At 36.3% G+C, this 15857-nt stretch overlaps 1 protein-coding gene across 2 annotated transcripts; it reads right to left on the bottom strand.

Annotated features, from left to right (window-relative positions):
* Positions 1 to 4045: 4045 nt before the first annotated feature.
* On the bottom strand, positions 4046 to 13610 carry LOC140880572 (uncharacterized). 2 transcript variants are annotated; one of them, XM_073285134.1, is made up of 18 exons: positions 13453 to 13610; positions 11968 to 12118; positions 11559 to 11676; positions 11311 to 11412; positions 11097 to 11215; positions 10901 to 10969; positions 8850 to 9011; positions 8698 to 8767; positions 8465 to 8619; positions 7627 to 7791; positions 7477 to 7548; positions 6998 to 7121; positions 6636 to 6917; positions 6435 to 6550; positions 6122 to 6337; positions 5105 to 5713; positions 4596 to 4754; positions 4046 to 4380 (listed from the first exon to the last, which is right to left on the bottom strand). In XM_073285134.1, the coding sequence occupies exons 2-18, from the start codon at positions 12094 to 12096 to the stop codon at positions 4324 to 4326; spliced, it is 2724 nt and encodes a 907-aa protein (XP_073141235.1). In that variant the 5' UTR covers positions 12097 to 12118; positions 13453 to 13610; the 3' UTR covers positions 4046 to 4323. The 2 variants fall into 2 exon arrangements, with proteins under 2 accessions (XP_073141235.1, XP_073141234.1); XM_073285133.1 differs by having other exon boundaries at positions 6435 to 6560; positions 6634 to 6917; positions 8850 to 9005.
* Positions 13611 to 15857: the final 2247 nt, after the last annotated feature.

The raw sequence follows: 15857 nt of genomic DNA, 5'->3' as shown, positions 1-15857 counted from the left end.
TTTCATCAAAATGACAATCAGCAAACCGTGCTGTAAACACATCGCCTGTCTGAGCCTCAAGATATCTAATGATTGATGGACTATCATAGCCGATATAAATACCATTCTTTCTTTGAGGTCCCATTTTTGTTCTTTGAGGTGGTGCAATAGGCACATATACCATACATCCAAAAATTCTCAAATGAGAAATATCTGGTTCTTTGCCAAATACAAGCTGCAATGGGGAGTGTTTATGATATGCACTTGGCCTGATGCGAATCAATGCAGCAGCATGTAAAATTGCATGTCCCCATATAGAAATAGGGAGTTTCGTTCTCATAATCATTGGTCTAGCAATCAACTGCAGACGTTTAATCAATGATTCAGCTAATCCATTTTGTGTATGAACATGAGCTACAGGATGTTCAACAGTAATTCCCATCGATATACAATAGTCGTTAAAAGTCTGGGAAGTAAATTCTCCAGCATTATCAAGTCTTATTTTCTTGATCGTATATTCGGGAAATTGATTCCGCAATTTTATTATTTGAGCCATCAATTTTGCAAATGCCACATTCCGAGTGGACAATAAACATACATGTGACCATCTGCTAGAGGCATCGATCAATACCATAAAGTATCGAAATGGTCCACATGGTGGATGAATTGGCCCACAAATATCACCTTGAATACGTTCAAGAAATATGGGTGATTCCTTTTGGATTTTAGCTGGTGATGGTCTTATAATAAGTTTCCCCAGAGAACATGCCTTACACTGAAACTTATTATTCTGAAAGATCTTCTGGTCTTTCAGTGGATGACCACTTGTATTTTCTATAATCCTTCGCATCATTATTGAACCAGGATGTCCCAATCGATCATGCCAATTTGTTAGTATTGAAGAATTTCCAATAACCATATTTGATTCGATTGGACTTATATGTGTATAATGCAATCCAGTAGGGAGCATTGATAATTTCTCAACTACATATTTCTTTCCTGATTTATATGTAGTAAGACACATATATTTCTCATTTCCTTCGGTTATTGTTTCCGTATCATAACCATGAGAATATATATCATTAAAACTCAACAAATTTCTTTGTGATCGTGGTGAATATAAAGCACTATTTATCAAAAATTTTGTACCATTAGGTAACAAAAATTGTGCTTTGCCACATCCTTCAATCAAGTCTACAGGACCTGATATTGTATTCACCATTGTTTTTGTTGGTTTTAATTCCAAGAAATATTTTTCATTTCTGAGGATAGTGTGCGTTGTACCACTATCTGGTATGCAAACTTCCAGTGCATTATTTCCATCTTTGATCATAGCATTTTCCATAATGATCTTCAAAAACAATATGCAATAAAATGAATTAAGAAAGATACATGCAAACAATACATGCAAAATATAATATGTTTTATAAAATAAAAATTACATTGTTACATTCTTTTCCCACCAGTACATTTAATCAATATCTTCGAAATCATTCAAAAAGTAGGCAGCATCTAAATTCATTGAACCACTTGTATGGTCAATGTTTTCAGTAAAATTGGTCTCTTTTTCTTTCCCCTTTATTGAATCTTTATAGAGCTTACACAGATGCTCAGGGGCTCGACAAGTTCTTGACCAATGTCCTGGAGTGCCACATCTATAACAAACACTCTCAGTTCTTTTTGGATGATTTTCATTTTCACCCGTATTATCATGCTGCCTCTTTTGTGGGTGGTTCGTGACGTTCCTTTGAGATGAGTTATTGAAATAACTATCTCTTTTATTTTCAAATCCACAGCCTCGACCACGACCGCGATTATTTCTACGCCCACGTCCACGCCCACGTCCTCGTCCACGACCTCGACCAAAATCTTGTCTATATCTTTGATTTTGGTTTTCATTTTTACTTACGACATTTGCTTCAGGAAATGCCGTTGAACTAGTAGGTCTGGACTGATGATTTCTCATGAGCAATTCATTATTCTTTTCCGCCACGAGTAAACATGCGATGAGTTCTGAGTATCTTGAAAATCCACGCACTCTATATTGCTGTTGTAGAGTTATATTTGATGCGTGGAATGTGGAAAATGTCTTTTCAAGCATTTCCATCTCAGTAATATTATGCCCACAAAATTTCAGCTGTGAGACAATTCGATACATCGCAGAATTATAATCACTCACCTTTTTAAAATCTTGGAATCTTAAAGTATTCCATTCATCTCGTGCGGTCGGAAGTATAACTTCCCGTATATGCTCAAAACGTTCTTTTAACCCTTTCCACAAAATCATTGGGTCTTTTTCGGTCAAATATTCACATTTCAACCCCTCATCAAGATGTCTGCGTAAAAATATCATCGCTTTTGCTTTATCTTGTGAGGATGATATGTTATTTTCTTTGATAGTTTCGTTAAGACCCAATGACTCGAGATGCATTTCTACATCGAGGGTCCATGGCATATAATTCTTTTCGGTTATATCAAGTGCAATGAATTCGAGTTTCGCCAAGTTCGACATGGTGGTACTAGAAAATAACAATGCATTTTATTAGTTAATTTCCATAAATATGACAATACAAAATAATGGAAGAACGTAAATTACAAGTGCGTATACAAATAGAAAAAAAATATGTGTTGGAAAATCGCTGGTGAGTAAAAGACTCGTGAGCATGATGATCATAGTCATTATGAAAAATATCCTTATAAATGTCATCATCTCCATTTTCGAAAAAACCGAGGATAAAATATTTTGAGAGAAAGAATGAATTTGGTGTGATTGAAAATGAGTTTGAGTGAACATATTTATAGGGCAAAAACTAGCCGTTTTGTTACCGTTTGTGACCGTTGGGGGTAAAGAAAAAATTGAGTATGTGTTGAATAAAAATTCGTGATAATCATGTAATGCATATAATGATAATCATAATTAAATAATTATGTATATCATATCACATTATTATAAGGTCAGTGTCGTAGACAGCCTTTTATATAATGTTGTGAAATTATACCAATATAGTTAGTATAAAGTCAGGTATAGTATATCATATCACATTATTATAAGATCGGTGTCGTAGACAACCTTTTATATAATAACATGAGATTATACAAATATGGTTAGTATATAAATACACAATAATATATATCATATCACGTTATTATAAGGTCAGTGTCATAGACAACCTTTTATATAATAACATGAAATTATATATTAATATAGTTAATATATATATACATAATAAATACATATCACGTTATTGTTTAAAAACCTTAGAGGCTTTTATACTTGTCGTATCCCTTACCGGGAGTGTGGGATGTCGTCTTAACATCCTCCCAGGATTTATAACAAGTTTTGAAAAAAACTTATTTTTTCATAACATGATATTATATATTAATATATACACAATAAAAATATATAAACAGTAAAATAAAAATTCTTACTTGTTGAATATTTTTGACTTTTTCTTGTATTTTGGAGCGTCGGAAAATATAGAGAACCTTCGAGCGATCGTGCTGATAACGTGTTGTGAAAAAGTAAATTTACGGTAAAAAGTAAAAACTCAAAAACTCAAAATTTATCAAATTCTACACTTTATAAAATTTTTCTCTCTTCACAATTGTGTTTTTCTACACAAATAGAGAGACCTATTTATAGATCTCAATTGGAGATTAGTCAAAAATTAATACATCATTAATTACATCATCACACACTAATTTTCAATATTTTACAACTCAATTTTCAACTTTCAACCTTCAACATTCAACAATAAATAATAATATATATTTATATATATTTTCAACAGATGCCAACATTTTTCATTAATTCTTTTTTCTAATTTTTTTTATGAACATTTCGTAGTATTTCAGTCTGAGTGGTGGAAATACTACTTTCTAGTTTCTTCTTCTTTTTTTTTTTTGAAAAAAGGAACAAAATAGGATCCTAGCACAATTGTAGCAATTTTAGATGGTCGATGCTTCGTGCACATCACGGGTTAGAGTTCATCCACTTTCCAAAAACTGGCCCTTAAATCACTTTGTAACAACAAATAACATTAGAAATAAAAAAAAAATATTCACATGAATTAATTTCAAGTTTTTCATTTTAACAGTCGAATGCAGCAGTAAAGACATGGGAATCAATTTCCAAAATTTGGAGCTGTATCTATAAAGCTAGATTTAAATATGAATTTTACAAACATTCTGTTTTCCAATTACATTAGAGCACTCTAAAATGCAAAAATGAAGGACAAAGCGATATGAAATCCAGGGAGACCAACCCTTTCAAAGTATGATGAAGCACACCGTATCTCGAAATAACCCCAAAAAAATAACTAAAGAAAAAACCTGTCGTTACGATCACTTGTCATCCTCGAGTCTCCCCGAGACATCATGGCGGAGCATCTCAACGAACTCCTGTGAAGTATCACCGAGAAGAGAGCAATTGCAAATCAAAATCTAGAGTTGAAATTATTCGTTGACTTAGACGAGAGTGAAATATAAATCGATACTAGGGACTCACTATATCAAAACTATATGTGTATGCATGCATGTGTATGTATATCAAAAGTAACGTAAATCAAGAAATAGTCGTCCTAAATATCCCAAATAGTAAGAGACGGTTGGCTAACCTGCACAAGCCCTTCTTGACTGCAGACTTCGTTTATAATACTTTCACCTGCACTAGCATCACCAAAAACGCCCACAGCAGAACCAGCCAGAGAGCGGAAAATTTCTTCAGGAGAGCTCGGGTTTTCAAGTGTCTGAACTACTTGGTGGATATCGATCTGCTGATAAAATTCAAGAAACATATACCTCTTAGTCAAAAGAATTTCCAAAATCAATTGTAACCTGAATGAAAGAACCTCTCCAAGAAATCAGGTTTTCATTATTTTTATATTTTACCAAGGCCACAACAAGCAATAACTTCAATAAAAAAAAAAAAAAAGAAAGATAATCAAGTCTAGGGAATTAAAACCACAATAATTCCCAAAGACAAAAAATGTTTGAAGGTAAATGACACATACTTTAATTATCATGCAAGTTGTTCAGACAATTAACTTGTTTCAGAAATTGTCCTCTAAACTTATCCAACTGGACATAAAAATCCGATGATAGTCTAGAACATTTTGATTCGAACCTGAGTATTGATTCTATTTGGTGTCATATCCCTTCTTGACCTACTCTCCGAAAGAGCTGGTTCTGTGACAAAGCTCCGCTGAGATGCAGATGAAACGCCTCCAAGTGCCTGAGAAACAATAGGCATCATTTGTTGCATCATACTTGCCAAATCAATCCCACCACCTTGTCCTCGGCCCATACCAGCAAACATGCTTCCAAGATCGTTGCTGTCAATCTGCTGAGCAATCTGATTCATTGTATTCCTCATAGCAGGATTTTGAGTGAACTGCTGTAACATATTTCTCATCATATCTGGGGAACCAATCCCAGTTTGTCGTGACACTCCAGCCAATAACCCATCTAACGCAGGGCTTTGAAGAACCTCAGACATTGCATTGGCTACATCAACTGGGCCATCAGCATTTTCTCTAGCTGTAGACACATTACCTAAGACCCCCCTGGAATGGTCAGATGATTGCCCAGGTGCAGAAATGTTCTCGTTTCTCCTTGTTGGTAGTGAAGCCAGAGATTGCAAAACCTGTTGCCCAACTGCTCTCGATTGTTGGTTCTGATTAGAAGCAGTTGCACCATTACTGTTCTTTGCCTGCCCCCTTTGCCTATCTCGCCTCTACAACTCATTTATGCAATGTAATCATCAGGTACAAGAACAACGCAACGAAACATATTTACACATGCCCCACAAAGATGGTGACAGAGAATAAAGTATATATTGCTGTGATCTATCAACTATTATCCATTGTCTCATAACTATATGATGACGGGGAACCAAATACTATCATGAAAAATCAATATAACATTTAATAAATCACCAAAGGATTTGGAGATAGGTAACATAAATTAGTACAGAATTAACTAAGAATGTAATGCATGACAATGAGAAAAACCTCATGACAAGATTGTCAGTCTTCAACCAGCAAGTCATACAGATATTTGGATTTTACATATGCAAGAAATTCTAAATATGGCACCTCTCCAAACAATACCAAAAAACATTATCAAAATGGCAAAAAACTACCTTAGGCTGGAGACCTCCCAGACCCAATCCAAGAGGGACACTTGCAGAACCATCAATATTATCATTGCCCTGATTGGATCTTGTAGGACCCTCAAGGTTTTCGGTATTGTCTGACGTACCAGACAGGCTATGGGAGCTTCCGTTAGCACTGGTGGAGGGTTCGTCATTGGAGCTTGGCAACTTCGTAGCATGAGGCTGGTGGAATTCAGGTTGTGCCTGACATTCAAAAAAGGTCAGTCCACATCATCATTGGAATAAAAAGCTTTAGCAATCAAAACTAATTCTTCCCATTCCCAAGATAGACCAGACCAACCTTCTGATCACTCATTACATGGGGTAAAGTTTGACCAGCATCACCACCTCCGCTACCAGCCATATCATCATTTCTAGCACCAGAATCAACGGGTTGTCTTTCACCGATCAAACCATCTGATTGATGGCCGTTAAATACAAAAGATTCAGAATATTCACATACTACAAAATAATGTATTGGCTTCAAATCAGGAATGCTCACCTGAAGGGGCATGGATCGGGCTGCGCATGTTAGCAACTAAATTTCTCAATTGCGAGTGTATTTCAGCTATATCCGCTGAAATAGACTCAGGAGGCTGTGAAACACCAACACCAAGTTGTATAGGACCATCACCCGGAACCACAGAAGGTCGCGAAGGAACAGCAGCTGCAGCAACATTTAGCCCAGACAGGATGCGTGCTGGAACAGAATCTGATCCACTAGCACGTTCTCCTTGGGAACCTTCTCTGTTATCTGGAGAAACCATAGGCACCAGTGATGCTCCTGATTATGAGTGAATTGTCAAATGTGAGTGTTTGATCCGAAAAAAATTGATTCAGATATAGCTCTTAAATGCCCCGTACCAGTATGAATATGAATATTTACATTCCTTGGACCGTTACCAACTCCAACTGGACCCATAAGCACTGGATTGGAAGCGCCACTGGTTGCACCACCAAAAAGGGGGCTGGTTTGAAGAGGAAATGGCTGCAAATGAACACAAGATCATATCTGCTTACATTAAGCATCAAATGCGAACAAAAGACATTATGAAATAGAGTAAAAACAAGAAATTCCAGGGAAAGTGGCACATATAAATAGGCAGTTTCTGCATTACAAATGTTTGTAACCCAAAATAATATTCAGGAAGATTTCAGTATCATGTATTTTCTTGTATAAAATAATATACATTTTAAAATTTTATTCAAGTACAAGCCTTATTAATCTAGTTTGACCACACAACATTCTTCAGCACAGACACATGTCTGGAAAATATGCAACATTTTATGGAATGTGTGAGCTACAAATTAAAAATGTGAAGAAGACTGTTCAAATCACAAACCTGAACCATGATTGGATTTGGTCCTGACGGAGATATATAAACAGCAGGCCCAGCGTTTACAAAAGATTCAGTCTGCGTGAGCACAAGAAGATGGATGATTGTTCACCATCAAAAAATGTCCAGCTGTTGAGGACAAGGAACTGGACATACCTGAGATTGTCCCATGCGAAGAGTCAAAATTGTTCTTCCCAACTCTAGAAAAAGTGAACCTAAGTGCTGCATAGCAACACCTAACCGCATAAGTTCTGTCTGAACTTGCCCTCTCACTGTAGGATCAGAGGATGCCCCCTCTTGTTCTAAGCGCCCAGCAGAATGCTACAATATTGCGGCAGATTACGAAAGTACTCAGAAAGTAATGTAAAACATGGGGAAATAAATTATGTGTAAGACGGTCACAAATGCTTTTTTATCACTGCACTAAAAGGCTAACGAATATTAAGAAGACCTGATAGGTGCAACAATACATCCATATTCCAGAACAGTGGGAAACTAAGGAATTCCTCAACTAAAACCATATGCTAGAAGTCTGTAAACTGCGGACCAGGGTACTGTTTTTTAAATTAAGTAATATAGTCGTCAAGTAGGATAAACAGGATTAGGACGGGAGTGACTACTTGACATGAACAGTTTGACAGGATAGACGTGCTCCGTGTAATCCGGCAAAGCATACCAAATTGAAAAATATAAATTTGTATGTTTTCCTTGCCTTGCATATTTATCCAGTTTAATTTAATAAGAAACTGCAGAAAAGGAAAGAAAGATAAATACTTTTAAACTCATTCACGCCATTAAAATCCAGAAGCATTGGAGAAACTGAACCCAGGACACGAGGCTTTACAAGAAAGTTCTCTCGCTTATAGCATAAAAGCAAGTAAGGAAAGCTTAAGAATGTATTTCAGTGATGAATAAGCCATACAATAACCGACAAATCAATTTAAAAGAAAGACAGTCAAGATATAGAAGAGTACAATCTCATTAGCGTACATACAGCTAATGCTGCAACAGCATGGTCATTAAGAAGACGCTGTGCATGTCGTAGAACAATGCTCAGGGCCTCAACAGTCGGTACACCACGAGCATTTGTAGGTAATTCAATGGTGGGTAAATCACCAGTGGCAGCTGGAGATTGGTCGCGTTGTTCAGCTAAATTATTAAGAGATAGAAGCATGAGTAACTGAAATTTCAAGAGAACACAAAATAAAATAAATTATAAATTATTACCATTTTGGGATAAAGCCAGTCCCATTCGGTTCATATATTCGGTAAGAGTATTCAGTGAATCGGGAATTGGCTGGTGTGGAAAACCCAACAAAAAATGGATTACCACAGAGTATAACTTATTGTTGAGCTAAGGAAAAATAATTTTTTTCTACCATGTTAAGTGATGGAACTGCAACCATAGCCCCTAATGGTATTGGTATTGCATTGGAATGGCCGCTCATGGATTGCCAAGGAATAGACTGATTCACACCCCGACTTTGACTTCCACTATTAGCCTGTGATCCTTCTGCTTCATGTCCTTGCGATGTCTGAGCCTAAGAAATGACTGTCGTTAGCACATTAAGGTACTGTTTGGTAGCCTATATTATTAATCTATGTATTACTTATATTATCCAATCTCACGTTCTTCTAATCATATTATTTATCCATCTATTAATTATTTATTTTACATCAATCAAATCATTAATTATTTATTTTAAATCAATCAAATCATTGAATTTAAATTACAATATTACCCCTTACAAATAATATTATTCATATTTTATTTATTGTTAAAAAGACAAAATGGTAATTTATCATATTTATATAAACTTTAATCAATCAAATCAAATAAATTATAATCTATCAATCAAATCAAATAAATTATAATCTATCAATCAAATCAAATATTATATTAACTATCATTTCTTATTTCTTATTTATTGTATTATATTACTTATCTATGTATTATTTATTTATCTCATCAGTTAAACCAAACGGAACCTAAATGTTTAAGAACTCACAAGGATGGAAAAAATCGACACAATTGGAAAAAGGAGGCAGAAAGAAATGGCATCGATGCAAATAGCTAATCATATTAACATTCCATTGTCCTTATAAACAAATGTGCATATTCTTAAGCGTGAATACTATAACATATGCCATAACATTGGATAGGCAAATGATTGCATAGCTTTCTTTCCTTGGTATTCAATCATCAGTATCATCATTTTAAGACAAAGTCAGACAGACAATATATCCAATCTACACCCATAATATGAATCATAAATCCATGTATAACTTTGAACTACAGCCAGGAAGAATGAATACATCATAACAGGCATCATAACTTGTAAAAAATTGAAACACGCTAGCAAGAGTGAAACAATCATCCCCAACACAGGTGAAACACAAAAATTACAGTTACATATGCATCATAAATCCATGCATAACTTTGAACTACAGCCAGCAAGAATGAATACATCATACCAGGCATCATAACTTGTAAAAAATTGAAACACGCCAGAAGAGTGAAACAATCATCCCCAACACAGGTTAAACACAAAAATTACAGTTACATAAGAATTAAGATAGAAGGCAATTCAGTTTTATCTAAAATAAAGGTGAGTATTGATTGGATGGTAGATTGGTAGTGACTGGGGAAATCAGGGTGTGAATTAACAGAAAGGTCCAGGTTTGGACCGGAGAGGCTTTGTTCGATACAAGAAACACCGTCAAATAACAAATCACGAGTATTGATTGGATGGTAGATTGGTAGTGACTGGGGAAATCAGGGTGTGAATTAACAGAAAGGTCAAGGTTTGGACCAGAGAGGCTTTGTTCGATACAAGAAACACCTTCAAATAACAAACATCAAATCACCTTCAAAAAATTCTTAGCACGGTTACATTTTTTTTTTAAAAAAAAGAGTAGCTACAAAATATCTCGTCGAGAAATTCCAACCAAAAGCCAGCAGAGTGTCTTGCGTCAAGGAAAGTCATATGTTGTTGTCCATTACTTTCATTGCTCGAGGGTCTGAAAACAAAGTAGTTTGACTCGAGATATTTATGAACACACATAAAATCCACACAAAATTCAGTAAAAAGAAATGAGAAAAAAATTAAAAACTGAATAAGCAAAGCTTCAACACTTATTAAAGTAATTTGAATGTGTGAAAAATTTTCACCTGCCAACAATAAATGTAAGGCGATAAACTCATACGTACACATGGATGGAGATATGAGTAACAGAAAAATTCAGGTAGATTACGTTTACTCTACTTTGAAGAATGCACAGCGAAAGACCACACAGATATCATCATATGACAAATTTGAACAAAAATTCCTAGAAGTGAAATAACAATAGACTCATCAAGGAAATTCGGTGTTTGGTCACACACAACTTTCCTACAGATCAAGAAAAGTTAAAAACTACTTATAATTACCTGGACATTAGGTTGCATTCCTGATGCCAGGTTGCCGATTCCGATTGAATTCAACACTGCCCCAATGACCTATGGAGTATGCAAGTGTAAAATTTGTGATAAAAGATGAATATAATTCACATGGCTAATTTGAATTTTTTAAAAAAATAATAATGTATGTAGCATTCAAGTAAAACCAGGCAACAGTGCCACAGACCCGACTTAGATCTGGTACAACAGCTTCTCCAGAATCCCCAACATTTACAGTTCCTAATACTACACTATGAGCGATTTGCCCAATACGACCCCGTGACCCACCAGCAGCAGAATCCTGTCCTGAAAACCACAAAATGGAAGAGAGAGATGGAAACTGGGAACAAAAACATACCTAAAACAGGCCAAACTTATAAACAATGAACTCGTGTTACTACCTCTGCTACCGACATTACTTGGTGTTGCCTCTCCAGTGCCAGATCCAAGAGAAGGCTGTGGCTGCCTTTCAACTAGATGTAAGGTATCCCCATTTTCAATATCTATTACATTGTTATGGAAGACGCCACGAAGATATAATAAATAGAAGGAAAGAGTTCCGTCAATACCAAACCTAACTAGATAATGCCCATTAACAAAATTCAAGTTCCATTAAACAAAGCAAATAATGCCACAACCCACAGGATACTGTACTCAGAAAGAAGGTGACCATCCTTCAAGACTTTGCCCCTAAAAATGAGCCGTTGCTGCCCAACAGGGACACCACTTTGACCTGCTATTTTCTCCTTGAATGCTAATATTCCTATCTGAAATCAAGTAATACTACAAGCTGTTATACGACAATGAAGACATCTAAAAAAAGATGAAGAGGTTTCGAGTATAATCCATAAACAAGCTCTGATGCAGAAGTGTTAAGTCAGTTTTCCCTTTGTAGAAACAAATCCAAAATGTCTGTCCAACAGAAACGCATCTCAGAACACAAAGATTGCAGGGAAACGACAGTCCATAAGCAACGCCTAGTGTAGATTGATTTTTCTCTCTGTTTTTTAGGGAGAAACGTAACTAAATAACTGAGACAAAATATAACAAGAATTCACATTCTTATCCACTTGAAAGCTGTAAATCCGTGAATCCAATGTCTTAATATTGAGCTCAACAATTGATTCAGAATTTCCACCGGAGACATTGCTCGTACTTGATCCCTCATGCAGCTGCTGATCTGCCATGTATTTGAAGAGCAAGGAGTACCTACAAGACAATCAATACCACACATTCGAGATAAATAACATGCAAGCCTTCCATTAGAGTGTGAAACATCAAGAAGAAAACAGTAAGCCAATGATTTGGAAAACAGTAACTCCCAGATCCACTAAACAGATATAAAAACTGGAAAACCAGAATCTCATTAACTTTTTTCTCCAGAGTAAATGATTTTCAACTGACAAGAACCTCACGATTCTGGCACAAACAAGTGTGTTCTGTCAACTACCATATGGAACGCAAACTGAAGTGTCACTTTAAAAATCCAAGAAATTCAGTTCTGCCGAGGAGACAAAAAGAGGAAAAGTTGGCAGCAGTCATCAATAAGGATAGAAAGAGAATTTTTTTGTGCAAAAAAATAGTGAGTGTAAGGTGGGGCATCCTGGCCAGAAGTCCAGAACCCCCAACAACCAAAGCAAAAAGGACAGGGAAAGAAGGAAACCAACAAATTTGAAGAGATTCCACAGAGCACATCTATTCATATGAAATGTAGGACCTTCAGGTGTACAAGATAAATTACCAACTCAATAATCTCTACGTTTATCTATTGAGATTAATCGATCTTTCAACTGAGGGAAACTATGGCATAGTGAAAAGTTCCAGGATACTGTCTTTGACAAAACACCAAAGGAAAGTGAATAAAAACCTCTCATGAACTCGTGAAAACGTGTCATTTACAAATCATCTTCATTCATTCAAATTTCAGGCATCAACCTAGTGATCGGACTGCTCTTCTTCTTCTTCTTCTTCTTTGTGTTCCTCTTATATCATTTTCTTTCACAAATTTACGAATCATACAATGAGATAACAAAAACTAACAAACAAGCTAATCTGCCAATGTAAAATCACCCGAGGCAAAAAAGAATAAGAGAACCCGTTCCAACTGCATTCCATTAATCCAAACTAACAAGTTATCATTTCCAAAATTTCTTACAAAGACAAATTTCACAAAAAAAAAAAGGCAATTAAAAACTGCCCAAACCTATCCAAAACAGTGAAATGTACCTCTAGCATACCGTCTTTGTAAAATATTTCAAATGTCAAGTTAAATAAACCAATAGAACAACTAACAAGGATCGTTAACAATCAATTTCAATGCCAAAACACGAGCTAAAGAAGGCGTTCCAGCAACAGGAGCCAAGAAAAACACGCATTCTGATTTTACAGCAAGGTCAAAATCCTCCGACGGTAAGAAAAGGAAATAATCAGTACAAAAGCAACAAATCATTTGAATCTGCCCCTAGGGTTTGCAATTATGACAGATTTCAAAGAAAAAATCAACAACTCAATAGTAATTACATGAGATTTCCATCAAATCGAACCTTAAATTAGTCGAAAACACGATTGAGAATAATGGATACGTCCGGAGTTGCAGGAATTTGAAGCCGAATGAATGCTTCGGAAGGAAGAGCGAAAAAGGAAGTCGGCGAGGGCTAAAATGTAAATAAGCGCCAAGGGAAACTGAGAATCGTATAAGTCAGAAGGATCTAGAGAGATCACGGTGACTTGAGAAACACGATTTCAGTGTAAATTCAATCTGTCCCGGTATTGATTTTAATTTCCAAATGGTCCTCATATTTTCTTCGGGAATTCTTCTAAGTTTTTCAGTTTCATCCTTCTTACGTAATTACGGCTACATCCCCACTAATCAAAGGTTAATCGTATCTATGCTATTTCTATTATCTCTAATATTCTCTATTATTCTCTACTATATTATAATAGTTAAGCATGTGATAGAAACTGTCTTGGTATGGCAATAACAACAAATTATGTTTATCTATTTTTGTCTCATATTATGTTCATTGTAGAATTAGTTTTGTGGTTCTATTTGTAATATTGTTCCATTACTAATGTCATTCTCACTTTCTCACTCCACGTCTCAAAAAAATGGCTTCAATTTCAAAGTTTCCACCTCTTCTCTCCTCACCACCCACGTTCTGGAAGAAACTCATTCGTTTCAAAAGTTGGTCAAATGTGAAATCTGACTTTCTTTGAAAATCTTGAAATTGTTGGCATAATTCTCTTAGTGAAGGGAAGTGATATTTTTCTTATAGTTAATCTAATCTAATTCTAATTATATTAAAATAAATCACATGGATTATAAATAATATAGTGGGAGGAGGGGTGAACCCATAAATAATTAAGTGATATTGAGCCCAGGAGTGAAGCCCATGATCTATCTTGAAAATTCTATAAATAAGAGGACATTCTCCTTTTGAAGGTATATTCTCATTTTCTCAATTTATGCTTTAAAAGCTCTCTAGTTTTTGTGAGTACATATTTTGAGTGGATCGCTGACTTGAGCGTCGGAGAGTTTTTTCCGGTATTCCCCCGGCGCCTCTAACCTCATTTTGTGACGCAGGTAACAACCCTAATTTTGCTGGAATTGATATGCGAGGAGCAGTTGGTCTCCTAAAGCTGTGGTTTACTTCAATTGACTGAGCACGCGAAAGACCCTCTTTAAGGTAACAAGGTTTCGTGTAACATCAATTTGGCGTCTTCTGTGGGAAAGTCACCTCATCACTGAGAATGCAAACACGATCACAAGCAACCCGCAACACTCGAGAAGAACAATCACTTCCATCCCCTCAGCAGAACCAATAGTTCTTGATCACCCCGGAGGGTCTGAAGGCTTTGTTGGAAGAAGCAGCAGCCAGGGCTGCAGCAGAAACCGTGACACTGTACCTGGTAGCTCAGCAACAGGGTAGCAAGAACCCAAGTATGTCCGGTGGAGGGGTTCATTCGCATCATTCGGAGAGGGTTCTACAGGGAAAAAAAGTTGTCGAAACTAACGAAGTGCCGCTTGTGAACATGAAGAAGGGAACAGAACTTTGAGAGGAAAAGATGTGGATTGAGTCCTATATTCACATGGGATGAGATGAAAAGAGTGATGCGGAAATATTTTGCTCCTAATCACTATAAGAGGAGAAGTGATAGAAGTGTCTCGCATGAGGCATCCACATTGAGATCTAGACCAATGAGGAATTCAAGGAGTGAAGTTCCCTAACATGATTATCAAGGTACATCTAAACTTTCAAATTTTCGTACTTGTGATATTTTATGCTTATGGTGTCATAAAGTCGGGCATGATATGGGCCAATGTCTGAGAGAAGTGATGATAAAAGTGGTGGATTCTCAAGTAGATGTTGAATCCAAGGTTGTAGTGGATGTTGTGTAATAGCCCGATTTCATTTTACAAGATTAATTTGCTAATCATATATAGATTTAATAAAACATGGTTAAGTTTTTTAATATAATTTAACGGACCAAGGATTTGGGTCCAAAACACTCGAAAAATGCTTAATGGGCTTATTTGGGCTCGTGAATTTTGGAGGGTCCGAACCAAATCGGAGCCAACATTGGAATTCGGAAGCTACGGGACAGATCGGAGCGTCCAATCGTACTGCCATGCACGTGGCAATAAGACTTGAACATGTAGCTGCATGCATGGTATCGGAGCCTCCGAAGGCATATCGGAGCATCCGATCTTGGCCAATCAGAACGTGGCATGCATGCATAGATCGGAGCGTCCGATCAGGAGATCGGAGCATCCGATCGTGCTCTCTATAAATAGGGGTCGAGAGGCTCATTTGAAAATCTCTCAGAAATAGCTCCTCTCTCGTAATGACTCTATTTTAAGGGCTTCGTGACTTGTTATTTAAGAGTTGGAGTAGGTAGTAGTATTTTTATAGTTAACGGACAGTGTCCGTAGTAGTGGCCAAGCGGC

The sequence above is a fragment of the Henckelia pumila genome, chromosome 2 (assembly GCF_033568475.1).
Source record: "Henckelia pumila isolate YLH828 chromosome 2, ASM3356847v2, whole genome shotgun sequence".
Taxonomy (NCBI): domain Eukaryota; kingdom Viridiplantae; phylum Streptophyta; class Magnoliopsida; order Lamiales; family Gesneriaceae; genus Henckelia; species Henckelia pumila.
This window is presented reverse-complemented; position numbering and strand designations above follow the sequence as displayed.